General features: G+C 33.7%; 1 protein-coding gene across 1 annotated transcript; it reads left to right on the plus strand.

Moving 5' to 3' along the window:
- The first annotated feature begins 8,741 nt into the window (after window positions 1-8,741).
- LOC107914624 (probable transmembrane GTPase FZO-like, chloroplastic) lies at window positions 8,742-15,812 on the plus strand. The gene is given in 12 exon segments (XM_016843582.2): window positions 8,742-9,566; window positions 9,821-10,374; window positions 10,535-10,603; window positions 11,496-11,562; window positions 11,565-11,692; window positions 12,470-12,601; window positions 13,115-13,201; window positions 13,325-13,765; window positions 13,872-14,039; window positions 14,192-14,422; window positions 15,033-15,148; window positions 15,392-15,812. Coding segments are annotated over 12 exon segments (2,781 nt in total). The 5' UTR covers window positions 8,742-9,061; the 3' UTR covers window positions 15,675-15,812.
- Window positions 15,813-18,658: the final 2,846 nt, after the last annotated feature.

An 18,658-nucleotide genomic window follows, 5' to 3' on the forward strand; every position in this document is an offset into this window, starting at 1 on the left:
CACAAAACGTAACAAGTTGTGGTTTATTAGATGCAATCAACAAAATACATTGGCCATGATTTTTCTTTATATATCAAACTACCCGAAAAGCAGCTTCCAAATGAGATTTCTTTGGTCTGTGCATGAATTGGCTTAAGTGTTGAACCGCAAAGGATATGTCTGGTCGTGTGTTGGTCAAATAAAGCAAACTTCTGAGAAGTCGTTGATATACTGCAATATCTGAGACCAGCTCATCACCATTGACAGTTGGTTGTATAGTTTCGTCATATTCAATTAAAGTAAGTTTTTGATTTTGTTCAAGAGGTGTACTTGCTGGTTTTGCTTTTCCTAACCCAACATCGGCTATCAACTCCAACACATACTTTATTTGGCTTAAAACAATACCTTTACTTGACCTTATAACCTCTATACCAAGAAAAAAAATTAGTGCACCCAAGTCCTTCATCTTAAAGTTCTAGTGCAGAACCGTTTTAAGCTCATTGATACACTAATGTCACTTCTTGTGATTAACAGATCATCAACATAGACAAGTAGTATGACTACGTTACCTCCCTACCTTTTTGAAAATAAAGGATAGTCATGTTTGCTTTGTGTGTAACCTTCTTGCAACAATGCCTCATTAAGCTTCAAATTCCACTATCGAGAAGCTTGCTTCAACCCGTACAATGATTTGAGTAAACGACACACCTTGTGCTCCCTCTGTTTGCGAAAACCTTCTGGGATATCCATATAAACCTCCTCATGCAGATCACATTGCAAGAAAGCATTGTAGACATCCATTTGGAAAAGAGGCTAGCCATTCATCGCAACCATACTAATGACTGTCTGAATAGTAACATGCTTGACCACAAGAGAAAAAGTTTCCTGAAAATCAATTTCAGCCCGTTGGTTGTATCATTTCCCCACCACTCGAGTTTTAAATCACTCAATAGAATCGTTAGAATTGTATTTGATCTTATAGACCCATTTGCACCCGATAGGAACCACGCCATAGGGTAAAGAAACAACCTCTCATGTACCATTGTCTTTCAAAGCACGAATTTCTTGTTGCATGGCATCGACCCATCTTGGATCTGAGATAGCCTTAGTATATGTTTGGGGTTTAGACATGGAAGAAATATGGGCTGCAAATGACTGAGTATGAACAAGTAAATGCAAAGTAGAATACACATAAAAAATGTGGTATGTACCTAAAGTAAGAGAAATGGAAGATTGGTTGGAGAAAACATAATTCCTCATCCATGCGGGTTGCTTGACAGACCATGTGGTACGTTGTAAGGGGATTGAAGTGGAAGAGGTTGGTTGAACAAACGGGGAAAATGATGGTTCAGGAAAAGTACAAGACTAACTCATTGAAATATTAACAGGTGGTAGGATTGGTAAGGTAGAGGTTGCTGGTAAAACTGGCAATGTGGGAAGTATAGGAATGGAAGGTATGGGCTCAAGATCAAGGAAATGTGTAACAACCCGATCTTGACCCTAATCAGACAAAGTGGTTTCGGGACCACAAATCCAAGTCAAAAAAATATTTTAAAATTAATTTTGATATTTGCAGTATGTGAATTACTATGTGTAAAAATTTTGTATAAAAATTTGATCGTTTGAATGCACAATTTGATAAAAAGGGCTTAATCGCGTAAAATAAAAATTTAAGGGTTAAATTTAAAAGCACCCAATTGTCGTTGTCTTTTAAAAATAAGGGTTATAAATGGAAATTAGGCCATTTAATAGTTAGTGTGCTGCAATGGTCTAAATTACCCTTAAGTTATATGTTTTATAATTAATTAAACTAAGGTTAAAGTAGTCATTAAGTAATTAAAATATATATTAGTTAAAATAACTTAAGAAAAGATGATTTTATCATCTTCTCCAAGCCGAATGTTAAGCAAAAAGAAGCTCAACTATGGCTTTCTAAAGTTCGGCCATATCCTTGCTTAATTAAAGGTTCCTTTTTGTTCGGTTTTTGAAAATTTTTACGTTTTTGAGATCGTTGCTTTGTGTACTACAAGACCCATGCTTTAATTTTAGAATTTGGTGTTGATTTTGTGATATGCCATTGATGAATGCTTGAGATTTGTGATAGTTGATGATGAAATATGAAAGATATGTGAAAGATTAACGTGTTTTGTCTTTGAATTTTTGGTGAAATAAAGTAATTAGGGCTAAATTGTGAAATTAAAATTTTGAGGGACTAAAATGTGAAATAAATGAATTTGTGGACTTGTATGAGCACTAGGGACATTCGACCCTTGTATAGTATGGGCAAATTTTGTATATTTTGTGTTTTATGTAATAGGGACTAAATTGCAAAAAAATATAAATATTAGGGGTAAAATGGTAATTTTCCCATTTATGTGCTTTTGGACTAACTTGAATGTAATAATATTTAATTTATCTCATTTTGAATATATTTAGATCAAGAACCAAAGAAATCGGAGTTAGATCGAGGAAAAGTTAAAGTCGTCGACTAATTGTCCGGTTTCAATTTTACACTGTCCGAGGTAAGTCTATTAGCTATTTAATGTCATAAAAATAAGTATATAGGTATGTATATGTGATGTATTTTGATGAATTATAATTTAAAATATGTTGGTTGAAATAATTAAAAGCATGAGTGAATTATATGCATTATTGTTACATGTTCGAATCATAGTTATATACTTATATGGTCATTTGAATTTAGTTAAAGTATGAAGGTATATAAGGATATTCAATTATAAATGTTGTCAAATTTAGTTGGAGTATAAAAGTTTTATATTTTTATATGTACAAGTTTTGAATTTATACATGTATATACAAGTATAAAGTATTGGTTTAATAAAAAGTATATATATGTGTGTGTGTGTGTGTGTGTGTGTGTACTTAAGATTCAGAAATAAACATAGGTTTATATTGGTATAAAACTTTGTATTGGATCTATAATATGCAAATATACATGTATATGTCCTTGTATTGAATTTAGGTATGCCATTTATACAAGTTTATATGAGGTTCAATTATGCAAATATGCATATATATATGTTCTGTAATGAGTTTAAGTATGGAATTTATATATGTATAAGGGAGGTTCGATTATGTATGTATATTCATGTAAAAATTCTTGAATGGAATTGAAGATATGAAATTATTAGTTTGGAATATCATAAGGTGTTCGAATGCATGATATTAGGTAGTAGGCTTTAATGTATTAAGTTATATATAATATATGTTCGGATGTATAATTAAGTTATTGAGCTGAATTTGATGTCTGAACTTTATATACCTATGTGGATTAAAGATATAGTTTATAAATTATTGAGTTGAATTTTTATGTGGATAATATATACAAATATGAGATATAACTTCTGTAAATTGAGATTTTAGGCTCACTGCCTATCAGACTTAATGCCGGTGAAACAATATCAGACTTTACGTCTAGCAGGCTTAATGCCGGTGAAATAATTTCAGACTTTACGTCTAGCAGGCTTAATTCCAGTGAAACAATATCAGACTTTACGTCTAGCAGGCTTAATGCCGGTGAAACATTTCAGACTATATGTCTAGCAGGTTAAGTGCCGGTGTACTGAATCAGGCTTTAAGTCTAGCAGGTTAAGTGCCAGTGAATCTGTTTAAAGAATGTGATTAAGTGTACAGTTATATGATTTTGGTTATCTTTAATTGATGAGCATATATACCTTCGGCTAAGTGTGTTTAATGAATATGTACATATTCGGTCTATGCATTAGTAAAAATATACATACATGCTTTCGATTTATGCAGTCAATAAATGTATACGGATAAATATTCGGTATATGTATTTGATAAGTATCTACATATGCATTTGAAATGTATACACCTCTATTTATAATTATTTGATGAAGATGAATGCATTTGGTCACATGTATTAGATTTGTATTTGGTTATAAGTTTATTATGAGTATACATACACAGTTGGATATGATATGTGTATAACATACATATATGCTCGGTTATATTCATTTGGTTGTAATGTTGTTTGGTATAAATATATATTCAATTGAACGCATTTCGACAGGTACATATATTTGACTATAAATAAAATGGCCTGAGTACAGTAAATGTATAAATATTAATTATATGTGTTAATTGCAATCTCAGTAAATTAAATTAAAAAGTTATATTATTTCTATATATATATTTCATTATGCAATAGACTTACTAAGCTATAAAAGCTTACTTTGTTTGTTTATGTCTTTCTGTTTTATATACTTAAAGATCAAGCTTCAAGCTCGGGGATCGTCAACAAGATCATCACTCTATCTACTGTCTCGGTATTAAACTGTTTAAATTTTAATTATGGCATGTACAGGCTAGATAAATGTTTTGGAAAGTCGTACTTTGATATATTTTATATGAAATTAATAGTCATATGAAAATTACTTATATTCTTATGCTTTAACTGGATTGTAATTTTAAAGAGAAGTTTAAAATTTTACATGTTTAACATTAGACCTAGCAATTTATATGTAACCGTTAAAATTATTGAACTATACTGAATGTCTGTTCTAAGTTCTGTTTTAATTAGTAATGCCTCTTAACCCTAATTTGATGACGGATACGGGTTAGGGGTGTTGCATTGGTTTGGTATCAGTTGTAGGTAAAAACACATAATTTTTGTTGGAAAATGTAAAAGGAAACTTAATCTCATGAAATATAACGTCTCGATTAACAAAAAAAATTAGTTTCAAGATTGAATAATAAGTAGCCTTTTTTAACATTGGAATATCTCATAAAGACAGAAGGAATAGCCTTTGGAGAAAATTTATCCCGATAATTAGGTGTGGTAGCATAGCAAATACATCCAAACACATGCAAATGAGAAAGATCAGTAGGTTTACGATATAAGACTTCAAAAGGACTCTTCCAATTCAAGAGAGGAGTAGGTAGGTGATTGATAAAAAAACAGTTAAAACACATTCACTCTAAGTTTTACTAGGCATATTAGATTGAAATTTGAGAGACCTGGCAACTTCAAGCAAATGTCAATGCTTACGCTCGGTAACCCTATTTTGTTGAGGAGTATAAGCAAACGAGCTTTAATGCACAATTCCCATCATACTAAAATATTCATGCCACTCATTATTAAAAAAAATCATATCTATTATCACTACGAGCATATTTGATGCTGATGGAAAATTGATTCTTGATCAAGGCAAAGAATTGTTTAAAGGATACAAGAGCATCACTTTTGGATCGCAACAAATACATCAATGTCATTCTCGAGTAATCATATGACCACTATGAGTAGAAATTTGATAGGGCCCACACAAATCTATGTGAATAAGAGAAAAAATAGCATCAACACGAGTTGTGCTTATAGGGAATGACAATCTAGTTTGTTTAGCAAGGGGACACACTAGACACTATTGGATGCTATCATTATTCGAAACTGTACAAGGAAGATTAAGCACCTTATTTAATCTTGAAACAGAAGCATTGCCAAGTCTAGCATGCCAAAGGAAAGATGGTTCAACATTTGCTGAAAGAGATGTAATAGGTGGAGTTATAGCCATGTTAGTCTATTGAGAGGGTTGCATGATATAAATACCACATTGCTTCTTACCAATCCCCCTCATCTTTCCACTTGAGAGGTCCTAAATAAGATAAAATTTAGGATAAAATGAAATAAAATATTAGAGATCATTAGTAAGTTTAGAAATAGAGAGAAGGTTATAATTAAAATTTGAAACATAGAGAACTTTGGTAAGTTTAAGGTCAGGTTGAATAATGCAAGTGCTAATGTGGGTAACCGAAACACAGGAACCATTGGGAATTTGAACACAAGGAGAATTCAATATACATGCAATAAGAAATTCTAAGAATTGGAAATCAGATAGCATGTGGTCAGTAGCTTCACTATCCATAATCCAATTGTTAGACACACCAACCATACTTGCTAAGCTCGCAACAACTTCAACAGTAGGCTCCTTGTTTAACAAGATTAAGATTTGCTGATATTGTGTTTGAGTAAACACAGGCGCTTGTGGACCAATCACAATACCAACATCACAAACCACTTCACCATTACTAGTAGAATCATTAATTGAAGCATTGTTCACCACAAACCCTAAAACATTATTTGTCTTCTTCTTAGTGAACTTAAAATCAGCCGGGTAGCCAATTATCCTATAACAATTCTCTCTTTTATGCCCTTTAATCTTGAAATGATCACATGTTCCATTAAACCGCTTCTTTTGAACAACATGCGTTGAGTGTAAAGAAACTAGATCTGAACCTGCAACACTCGAACTATGCTGCTTCTGAGATTCCTTTTGTATAAGCATGGAGTAAGCTTGATTTACAGTTGGTAATGGGTTCATCACAATATTTGACTGCGCACCGCATTATACGACTCACTCAACCCCATCAAAAATTGAAATAGGCACTGTTGCAACACATGTTCAACATTCTGCCTTGACTGATCACAACCACATAAAGAAAAAGGTATAAGAGTATCGTATTCATCCTAAAACAGTCTCAGCTTAGTGAAGTACACAAATATAGAATTAGTACCTTGAAGATGCGAAATAATTTCAAGATGTAAAAAATAAACCCTAAAGCCATCAACCTTATGAAAATATTCCCTAAGATCTTTCCATACAGCTGTTGCGCTAGAGGCAAAAATGATTCTGGCTGAGAACTCACTGCTAACTGTATTTAGAATCCAAGATAATACAATAGCATTACACCGCTCCCATTGATATCCCAACTCATCTGGTAACGACTCTTTAAAACAAGTACCATCCACAAAACCTAATTTGTTTTTGGCTAATAGTGCAATCTTCATTGACCGACTTTAGACATTATAATTATCAACTCTAAGCAACTGATGAGATACCAACAATGCACCTAGAGTATCCGATGGATGCAAGTAAAGAGGGTGATTAAAATCAATAACCAAATCAAAAAGATTCACTATGATTACAAACCAACCAGTATTGAAGCAGAGAAGTCTATCAATCAAGAATGATGCAAATAAGAGAAAACTGCCACAAACAAAAAAAAGCCCTAAATTACCAATTGGACCACACAAATTGGACCACACCCACCAAAAAATGTAATGGGCCAACAGAAAAACAAAAAAAAAAAGACTTAGTTTTCAACCTTCATAACTCGAAATGAAGTAACAGCGAATCAGCAAACCAAGCAGATTTTGTAACCGGACTTTGGTGACCGAAAAGTTAGCAATCACTGGAGCTCTGATACCATGTTGAAAAACTGATCATGAATGAAAAAAATACTCTGTAATATCAATAATTATAATAAGTGTCTTAAACCATAATTACAAACTTATTGACCTTTTATAGATTATTTGCTAATAGACTAACTATATTAACAATGAAGCTAACTACTCAAACTAATTATCAACTGACTTTTCAATAGTCTGTTCCTGTCTAAGTTCTCGGTAAGGTTTTTTTTTTCTCTCAAGTTAAAAACATGTAGATTAATTATTTAAAAGAACTGTTAACCTTTGACACAGTGAAAGGGTGTTAAAACTTATAATAATGAGAATGAGGTGATGAGGGAGATGGTGAAAGTAGAGACAGGATGGTGGAGACATAAAATGGGGTGGAGATGATAAGGGCACGAGGGTGGGTGTGAGGAGGGTTGTGCCTGAAAGACAGTGGAGATGAAAGAGGTCGAAGAGATGTGTAGGAGTATATCTACACCCATACGGCTGTACTGGATACTTGTTTGACATGGTGAATGGGTGGTAAGATTGACAATGAAGAGGAGGAAGTTATGAGGGAGATGATGAAAATGGACACATGGAGGTCGAGACTGGTAGTAGGTGTAAAATGGGGTGAATGTGGTGAGGGAGAGCGTAAGGGTGTTAATAGTCTTTGTTAGATATATATATATTACGCAGTATGATGTTTAATTTCGTTTTCTTGAATCCCAAACAGGTGGAAGCATCTATTCCAGGATGTAGTATGTTTGGCTTAGATAAAAAATGTTAAAATCTAGGTCTGGTCTATCTATATTAATTTTATATATATATATTTTTAAAAAATATAATATATAAAAAATACTAAAAATATTAAAATAAATATTTCCCAATAAATTTTAAAAAATATGTATACTTAAATAATACTAAGATAGGTGCAACTTAAGAAGCAAATGCCTCTAAAATAGTAACAAAATTAACAATAAAACAAGAGTTATACAATATCTAAATAGTAGCAACATAATTGTGAAATGATAGTAAAATAGTGAGAAAAAACAAGAAAACAAGAAAAAACAACAAGCAAACAATAAAAAAAATCATTTTTTCCATATTCAGGCTAGGGCCAAAAAAGCATTACTTGAGGCCTGGCTCGTTTTTAAACATACATTACTTTCTTGTCTAAACCTATTTTTTGAGCTTATATCTTTGCCTAAACTCTTCCTATTTTCGAACGGGTTGAGACCGATCTAATTCCTTTATATGAGTTTTTTTGGATTCTTTATTAGTAACTTGATTACGTGGAGTAGTAAAACATAAAAAGAATAATTTAAATTTAAAAGAAAAATCCTAGTTTGTTAATTAACTACATGTCCATCATGTAACTTTTTTTATGGCCAAATGGTTAAAGTCACATGCAAGAAAAGAAAACAAATTTAATAGAGAAAGTAAGAACAACAAACACTACAAAATTATTAAACAATTGAACTTTTGTTAACAAAATGTTTGTTCGGAAAAGCAAGTTTTGGTTTTGCGAATTGCCATGGCGGTGGGATGCAATTGAATTCAGTCAAGTGGGTCTCCCACCTATTTTTGTCTTTCAAAAGCTCTCCAATCCAATGAACTAAAAGCTGCCCATTACGGCTTCTTAGCATAGTGACCGTCAGATTTTTATTTTTAGCAAATTGGTGGTGGGTTCATCGGTATCACTCATATCTCCATAAGGATAAGACGATAACATCTCTCTTAACACTCACTGTTTCGCTCAACCGCCACCCTTTCTTCTTTTCTAATCTCTGCCTCCATAGCCAAATTACTTGCTTCACTTACCACAAGTAAGTATCCCACAAAAAAGAAGTTCCCTTTTTCTCCTTTTCGATGATCCCTCTCCTTTCCCTCCGGTTCCCCGCCTCTCCCTCCTCCGCTCTTTTCCACTTCAGCCCATCTCCTCCTTTCTCCTCTCGCTTTACTAAATCCCCTTTTCGCCGCTTTCTTCCTCCGACGAAACCCTCCCTTTCCACCAATTCTTTCAGCTCTACTTCCCAACAGCTTGGACCCCAAGGCCCTCAAAACCAGCAGCCTCCCAGAACTCTATTCCCTGGTGGCTACAAACGTCCCGAGATCAAGGTCCCTAATTTTGTTCTCCAGTTGGACCCCAACGACGTCTTGGCTGACGACAATGCGCTCGATTTCATTGACAAGGCCGTCTCCAAATGGGTTGGCCTTGTAGTGCTCAATGGTGGTGAAGGAAGTGGCGGCAGGGTTTATGAAGCTGCCCGTTCGTTAAAAGCGGTTGTTAAAGATCGCGCTTATCTTTTGATCGCGGAGCGCGTTGACATTGCCGCCGCTGTCGGTGCTAGTGGCGTGGTCCTCTCTGATCAAGGTGGGCTTTTGCCTTTTTCTTTTTTCTTCTAAAGTTTGCTTATTCAAGGTTATTGGACTATTCACGTAAAAGTGGATTTATTTCTTTTCAAAAGCTTATCAGAGTTTAAAGTAATGAAATTGTCATGCTTGTTTTTCAAAATGAAATCGACCCAATGTTAAAGTAAAGCTGTTAAAGTCTTCAGTCATATCAAATGCATTTGTACCTATATCCAACATCGTTGTATTTGTTTACGAGAAATGCTTCCTTTACAGGCCTTCCTGCCATAATCGCAAGAAACACAATGATGGATTCAAAATCAGATTCTGTCTTTCTCCCTTTGGTAGCTAGGACCGTGCAATCTTCAGATTCTGCTTTAAATGCTTCAAGTTCTGAAGGTGCTGATTTTCTTATATATGATCTGGGTCAAGAAGAGCACGCCAATACGGCAATGAAGGCTGTCTATGAAAATGTGAAGATACCGATCTTTGTTGTTAATAATAATTCACAAGCAGAGGTGCCATCATATACTGAGTTGACCAAGATTTTCAAATCAGGTGCTAGTGGTGTAGTTTTGTCATTGGAAGATTTGAGGTTGTTTACCGATGATGTTTTGAGCGAGTTTTTTAACACTGTATATACAACTAATAACAAACGTCAGGATGAGAGCATCGTTGAACTAGAAATGGCGGATATCGATCGTGGCTCTCACCAGAAAGTGGGTGTGGCGGGTTTTATTAAAGTGGAAGATAGAGAAAAACAACTTATCGAGAAGGAGAGATCAGTGTTAACCAAAGCAATAAATGTCTTCCAGAAAGCTTCACCTCTGGTGATCTTTTAATTAAGCTTTGGTAGTTTTAGTTATTTTCCATAATGGTTATGAGATTGTCAATTATTTATTTTTCCTTTTTTGGTTGAATCTCTGTGTTTTCGATTGACAATTTTTTTTTCCCGTTTTTGGTTGAATCTTTGCGTGTTTTAAATTCCAGATGGAGGAGATTTCACTTCTTATTGATGCTGTTGCTCAGATTGATGAGCCATTTCTACTGGCTATAGTGGTAATTGTGTGCTGAACTTCAACAAACTCTGGTTGCTGGGATTGCATTGGTATTAGCTCTAAATTTCAAATGAATGCCTATCTCTTTATTTGAGAACATATACCCATAGAATGACTATTTACTTTCCATTCACTTTCGGTTTAGGGAGTATAAAATTAAGGAATGCTTAAGCTTTAATGTCTTCAGCTTGGTTGATATGCTACCTCATATATTTCATTAGTTGTCACGGTGGTTTCACGAAGCGGGTTCATATCATATAGGCAATTTAATTAGATTCAATGAGATCGCATATGTCCACTAGGAATAAATTAGATTAACCTTGTGTTCCTTTCCTGCTATGCTCATGTTTCTTTCTTTTGATGGCCACTGCATCTGCCTCATTATCCATTAGTTCATTATTCTGGCTTTTTTTTTTTTTTTTGTTACGTGATACATTTGTCTGTGTTGAGCACTTCAATTAATTCTTATTTAGTTATATCATTCTTGCTGTTTTACTGATAAAACAATAATTTTAATTCCGTCATATTTGACAGAATGTCTTTACCGAATCATATTAGAATCTTCTATTAGTATTGTTTTAATTTAAATTAATTGATTGCTTGTGTCTTTCTTAGTATTTGTTTGTGTGTGTTTTCATTTTGTCTTTCTTACTATTTTGTTATGAATGCTCCCTAATCATAACTTAAGATCATGCAATGGTATTTCCTGTCTCTATGATATTGGCCTTATATTAATCAATAAAAGGAAATATGTTATGCAGTGAGAAAGCAGACATTGTACGGAAATTGTTTGTTTATTCATGCATAGAAATTTGCTTGATCCTGTTAAATTTTTGGCTTTGCTATGACTTATTCATATATAAAATATGATATGATATATATTGGATTCTCAGGGTGAGTTCAATTCTGGTAAATCCACTGTCATTAATGCTCTTCTTGGGGAAAGATACCTCACGGAGGGGTTATTCCCACGACTAATGAAATCACTTTTTTGCGCTATTCTGAGTTGGACCGGAAGGATATGCAGCGTTGTGAAAGGCACCCAGATGGTCAACTAATATGTTACCTTCCTGCTCCAATTCTTAAAGAAGTGAGTCCTTTTGGCATTTCCTCATCTGTGTACCTGAATTTAAAAGTTCAGAGATCCTTTGGGTCTGCCAGTGGCTGGTTTCTCTGTAACTATTAATAGTAGTTTTTGTATTTTTCCATGCACTGGCATACCATCATACTAAATGTTTGTTAGTTTAGAAGTGTAAACTTTATGCATGTAGATGTTAGTTGATTCTTCATATTAAATCCTTGCTGAAATATGCTGTTCTCTATATGTTATAGTTGTTAACCTTGTTTGAAATTTACATAATTACCAGGCAAATCCACCTTGCTTATTTGTGTTGTACTTGATATCATTCATTCCAAGTTACCTTTACTTTAAAAGATTCTAGAATCTGTTTTGATGGGTTGTGCATGACTGTTGGATATGGCGTGCAATTTTTATTGTGATAAAACATTGCAAAGATTTTATTATCACATGGGAATGAATCAATAGCAATTTTACTTCGTAAAAGAAAATCAGGCACAATTTTCATAACCCTAGGTGCTTAAAAGTGAGTTTTCAATCCATAATACAAATGAAAGTTTGAGACGTGCTGAACATCATTTAGGTTGAGCATATTAGATGAAGATCAATGAGACTGGGAAGATTGATAAATTGAAAAGTTTGGTGAAAGTAAACACAAAGTGGATGGTTGATTATCTTCTTTCTGTTGCGTGCTTTCCTCTCTTTTTTGTTTTGTTTTCTTGGAAATTGGTCTGAATGTCATTATATTTTTTTCCATAACTAATTTTTAAAAATTCCTCCTGAGGGCAGATGAATATTGTTGATACACCAGGGACCAATGTGATTCTTCAAAGGCAACAGCGCCTGACTGAGGAATTTGTGCCTCGTGCCGATTTGCTCTTTTTTGTTATTTCTGCAGATCGCCCATTAACTGAGAGTGAGGTAAGATTAGTTTTGCATGTAATGTGGCATAGCTTGCTTCTTAATGTTCTCCATTTCTTGTGTGAGGCAATTAATTTTAACCCTGGAGGCACTGATTTTCTGTTGTCAATGCTGCTTGTTGTGTAGAAACGCAGTACTTGATACTATATGGGTTTAGAAAAGTTTTCCATGATATGATATTACAATGTAAAAAGTTAATCATTTTGAAGTTTTATCAAGCGTTTGTCCATGGGGTTCTAGGGAATTTTTCTTCGACACCTCTCTTTTTCTTTGAAATTATTACAAAGTGAACCCAAAGGCTCATTAAGTGAAGGCATAAAGCTAGTTGAGATATCAAAGAATGGATTATGAGTTACTAATACTGATTTGGGAAATGTTGCGCTGTCCATAAATGCTTTGTGTTTAGTTTCATGAATTTAGTTTCAGAAAGTTATAAATATTACCTTACTAATGGTCAATTCTTATTTTTTGTGAGCTGATCCTGAGTGTACGTGTTTTTTTTTTCTTTTTCAGGTTACTTTTCTTCGTTATACTCAGCAGTGGAAGAAGAAAGTTGTGTTTGTTTTGAATAAATCTGATCTTTATCAGAATATGCAAGAGGTTTAATTCTCGCCTCCCATTGAGTATTGATGCTACTCTGAAGTTAGTTAATACATTTACATTGACTTATAACTTATTATGACACTTTTTGAGTCTTATATTGGTTATCTTCATTTATTGCAGCTAGAGGAGGCAATATCATTCATCAAAGAGAATACAAAGAAGTTGCTAAACACAGAAGACGTGACATTATATCCGGTGGCTGCACGATTAGTTCTTGAAGAAAAGCTTTCAGCTACTTCTGATGTTGGAAAAAAATATAGAGAAATAGTGTTCGCTGAATCAAATTGGAAAACCAGTAGTTTTTACAAGCTTGAAAACTTCTTGTATAGTTTTTTAGATGGATCAACTAGTAGAGGAATGGAGAGAATGAAGCTCAAACTTGGAACACCAATTGCAATTGCTGAGCGAATACTTTCAGCGTGTGAAACTCTTAATAGAAAAGATTGTGAGTCTGCAGAGCAGGACTTGTCTTCTGCAAATGAAATTATTGATAGTGTGAAAGAGTATGTAATAAAGATGGAAAATGAAAGCATCTCTTGGAGAAGACGAACTTTATCAGCGGTACAAATTTAGGAAAACTAATTTTTGAGTCTGCAAGTAGATGACTTTGTTTCTTACATAGTGTTGTCTATATCTATGTTGTTTATTCTTGTGCGTGGTATTGCAGATTGATGCTACAAAATCACGTATTCTGGAGCTCATAGAATCTACCTTACAGTTATCGAATCTTGATGTTGTCGCTTCCTTTTTACTCAAGGGGGAATCGTCCACCACACTGCCCGCCACTTCAAGGATTCAAAATGAAATACTTGGTCCTGCCATTGCTGATACACAAGTGAGTTAATGGTTCTGACCTCTTCATGATCTAGGTTGTGTGAAAATTAGATGTCTATTTCAAATATCAAGTTTTAGGAGCCATTTTTTTAGAGCTGCATGAGTTACTTTTCCTTTTTTGACTTTGGATTTATGGTATGTAATTGCATACAGAACTTACTTGGAGATTATGTGACATGGTTACAATCAAATAATGCACGTGAAGGAAGGGCTTATAAGGAATCTTTTGAGAAAAAATGGCCCTCCATTACCTTCTCAGACAAAAATTATCCTCTGGAGACCTATGAATTGCTGAGAAAGTTGGATGAACTCAGCTTGAAAGCGATAGAGAACTTAAGTGCCAATGCTACTTCCAAACAATTTGAGCGCGAAGTTCGTGAAGTGGTGAGTTAAGAATTCCTCTAAGTAGCAATAAAACTTGTCCAAACTAGTAAAGCAAGATAGTGGTAACAGGCTGTAATCTCTATGATGTCTGAGTGTAAGGCATTTGATGGAAAAGCTCTAACAATATTAAATATGAGGGTCGCATGCAGGCATGTCATAAAGGAACTGCATTTCCTTGTTCTTGCCTATTACTTGATTATTGATGACAATCACCATTGTAATTGTATCATTATCAATAATACATTGATGTATAGGAAAGAATAAAACTTTAAAACAATTTTTGCAAAGAATGATTGTTTACTGCCCCTAGAAAAGCTCCAGGCGGCCAATTGTTCTTGTTTGGGCTCTAATGCGGCCTGGTTATGCTGGAAAACTTCGTTTTTACATATTATGTGAAAATAAAACTGGTATTTATCATGTCCTTTAGGATTGCCAGAAAGATCATATTGACAGTTATTTGTTGTTGAATGTTCTTAGATCTCTTTTTAAAATGGCTGCTCCTATGTTGTCGCTTTTGGTTTTTAATTACCTTGTGCTAAAATTTACTTTCAAATGTTAATTTTTAATACGATTCAGTTGGCCTGAATGAAATGTCTTTCTTCAACCTCAGTTCTTGGAGACTTTTGGTGGACTTGGAGCAGCGGGTTTGTCAGCTTCACTTCTAACATCTATATTACCTACCACCTTAGAAGATCTTCTTGCTCTCGGACTGTGTTCTGCTGGCGGGTAAGTATCTTCTTAAGTTCATATATTAATTCTTTATCTTCAAGCTGCATGCCCAAGTTTTCATAAAATAGTCAGTTATCTTTGTGACTTAAGGTCCTTGCTGTATTAAATCTATGCGCCTTTCATTCCTAAGTTACCTGTAACTTGGTCTGCTTTCATCTGATTTTACTTTCTTTTGACCTTAACAATTCGTTAAGGGTTTAATGTTTCTGACCGCTTATTAATTAAATATTGTTATGATAGGTTTATAGCCATTTCAAATTTCCCAGCCCGTAGACAAGGAATAATAGAAAAGGTGAAAAAGACGGCAGATGCTTTAGGACAAGAGCTTGAAGATGCAATGCAGAAGGATCTTCAAGAAACCACCCAGAATTTGGAAAAGTTTGTAAGAATTATCGGGGAGCCTTATCGAGATGCTGCGCAAAATAGACTGGACAAACTTCTAGAGGTAAAAGATGAACTATCAAATGTGAGGGGAACACTTAAAATGCTGCAAGTAGAAATTCAAAATCTTCATGTATCATAACACCAATATAATGGCTAGAAGTCGAGGGCGGGTTGTATATGTAACGGCGTTATACCATTTCTAGATCCCAGTTCTTGGGGTCTCAAGTGTACAATATCTTCATGCACTAATAAAAAAAATAAGCATGTTTTTCCCCAATAATTTTGCAGCATCTTTAACAAGCACGAATGTGTGTATGGTATGCAGCTGCAGATGCAAGCAATGTAAGTAAGCATCTTATTCTGCTTTTACATTTTTAAGATTGGATGAGAAATTTTTGAGTAAAGAAGAATGCATATTCCAGTTAAATTGTCTATAAGCTTTGATTTCAAGTTTTTTCCTTGTCTTGTTTATTATATCAATTACCGGCCATAAAGTTTGTGGTCAGCCTGTGGTAAAACAATTAATAAACAAAGTTTCATCTGAGGGCATCTTTACTTTGCTTTACTAATTTTTAAGAATCCCTTTTGAATTTAGATTCAGCAATATTTAATATTTCACAAGGTTTTTACACGTTAACAAGGGTCAACATCTATATACCTATAAAGGTTTGGACCTTCCTTGGTTGACACGTTCATAGGCTACTCTCTCTGAAATGATCCAATTTTAAATTTAGTTTTTATTGTCAAATTTTAATTTTGATCCCTGCTACATCATAATTTAAGATTTAATTTTTATACTTTTAACTTTTTGACATAGTTTGGTACTTTAATTTTTTTATGATGTCACTTATTGGTCCAAAGATTTTATTTTGATTAAAATGTTGATGTAACTTTTAGAGCTGTTAACACTATTAAAATTATTTGTTAAATTCAAGTCTATTATAAGTTTTTATATAGTTTTTAAGCGATTATTTTTTATATTTTCAAAATGTCACATCAATAAATTTAATAGTGTTAACTTTAAATTAAAAAATTAGAGATTAAAATTTTAAAAATAAAAGTACAAAGACTAAATTTTAAATATACTAAAAATTTAGAGACTTAAAATATATTTTAATATTTAAATATTTACTCTATAATTTTAAAAAATAATTAATAATTAAACAAAGCAACTAGTTCATGGAATAAATTAATGCTGAATGCATATATTGAAAAAAAGAGAGGAAATTTTGGATAAAATATAATATAAAATATATGGTGGTCCTGAAATAGTAAAAAACTTGATGGAATAGATCAGTGGGTGACATGTTTGCACAAGCTATGAATTTGATTCTATCATCTTTCATTGATATAATCATATTTAAAGTGGAAAGTATACATAAATAAACAAACATGATTTCAATATTTAAGGTAAAGCAGAAAACAGACCTAACTTTGTGGCTTTTTTATTTCCTGAATTGTGTGAGATCAATGTCAATATGCACCCTTTTCCTTACTGATTTAAAGAGTCTCACTTTTCCATTGGTTGGCTAACCTTAAAAGAAAAAGGGAGATTTTGAAAGCAAATTTGATGGTTGGGGCAAAGAGTGTGCAATTGGCACATATTCTTCATCACCCTCCCTACCATATATGCTAAACTAAACCCTAGAGCCAAACTATCACCCAACACTGCCTAAGCAAAGCAACTCAATGGTCCAAGCCTTTCTACTTACATTGATAATTGAGAAACTAAGGAGGAATTGAGATCGAGAACTTCAATTTTGTCTAACAAATATCATGAGTATCTTTGAGTAATTACATATTTAATCAATTATCAAATAAATACACAAATTTTTTTGAAAATATGTCTGATGGTAAGTTGTGACAATTTATTATGATACGTGGTCTACTCATAAGTTTTGGCATAAGTACTAATACAATAATACGAACAAAACGGTAAACACGAGAAAAAAACACAAGCAAATTGGTAGTGTAGTTTATTGCATCGCTTACACCTCTAGGACCTTATACAAATAAGAAATCAACTACTAAACTGACAATACATGCAATTATTTAAGCTCAATCTATCCTAACACCTTAGTACATATAGTATGAACTCTCACCAAACAACCTCTCCTACGCTAAAAGCTGTTAACTAATCACTTAAAGTTGAATAAACAATAAATGTATTCAATAAAATTTCCTTATTATGAACATATAAGCTCTTTTAAAATGCATCATCTTTTTCATGAAAGTAAGTCTCCGCAAATAGGCTTTGAAGTAGGTTACTTTAATCTCATAATTATCTCCATATAATGTGGAATAAAATCTATTTAAATTCAAAAGCTTTATCTTGATCTTTATCTCCGTGCTTTTTTTTATATAGAAAAATTCAAATCATTTCATTAAACCAAAGGCCCAAAAGCCTAGAAAAAAAGGACAATAAGAACAAGGTCAAACAAGCCCAACCCAAACCAAAAAGGAGCTAACCCTGGACACCATAGCAATTCTAGCCGTCGTTGCTTGAAGCAGAGGAGGAAAGAGTGTGATCAGACGAGCCTATACAAACATAGCTGATGTACCCACATCAAGTAGAACCACCGACAAGGAGGAGCTAAGGTTACTATCACCATCGTAGAGCTTGCCGAGGGCATTGTTGAGCTTCCATCCCAAGCCTTTAAGTGGATGTTGGGCAGCTTGATCAACGTTGCCATGTACGAGCCATCAAAGCTAGCTGTCAATGGAGCTCCACCTTAAATGGAGATCTTGTCGGATCATTAAAAAAAAGCTGAGAAGATTAAAGACGATCTATTGGTGGGGAAAAAAAGCAAGTCACCTCCTTTTACCGACAAAATAAAGTTATCACAAAAGGGAAGGTGGTTGCTTGGGTTATTTTACTGAAGAGAAAGGCAAAAGGAAAAAGACTAGCAACTGCAATTGAAGATGTGAGTGACACCAGCTCAACAACCAGACGACCACTTGCAGAAAGGCTAAAACAAAAAAAGAAGAGCCTAAGAAAGGAGGGTTCAAAGAAGAGAAAATAGGGTTTTTATATTATCTTCAAGTCTTTATATTATCTCTAAGGTTGATCTTCCATAATTTGATATGGAAAATTACGTTTTTTTCAATACTTAAGGAGCTTGT

Source organism: Gossypium hirsutum, chromosome D08 (assembly GCF_007990345.1).
Source record: "Gossypium hirsutum isolate 1008001.06 chromosome D08, Gossypium_hirsutum_v2.1, whole genome shotgun sequence".
NCBI lineage: Eukaryota > Viridiplantae > Streptophyta > Magnoliopsida > Malvales > Malvaceae > Gossypium > Gossypium hirsutum.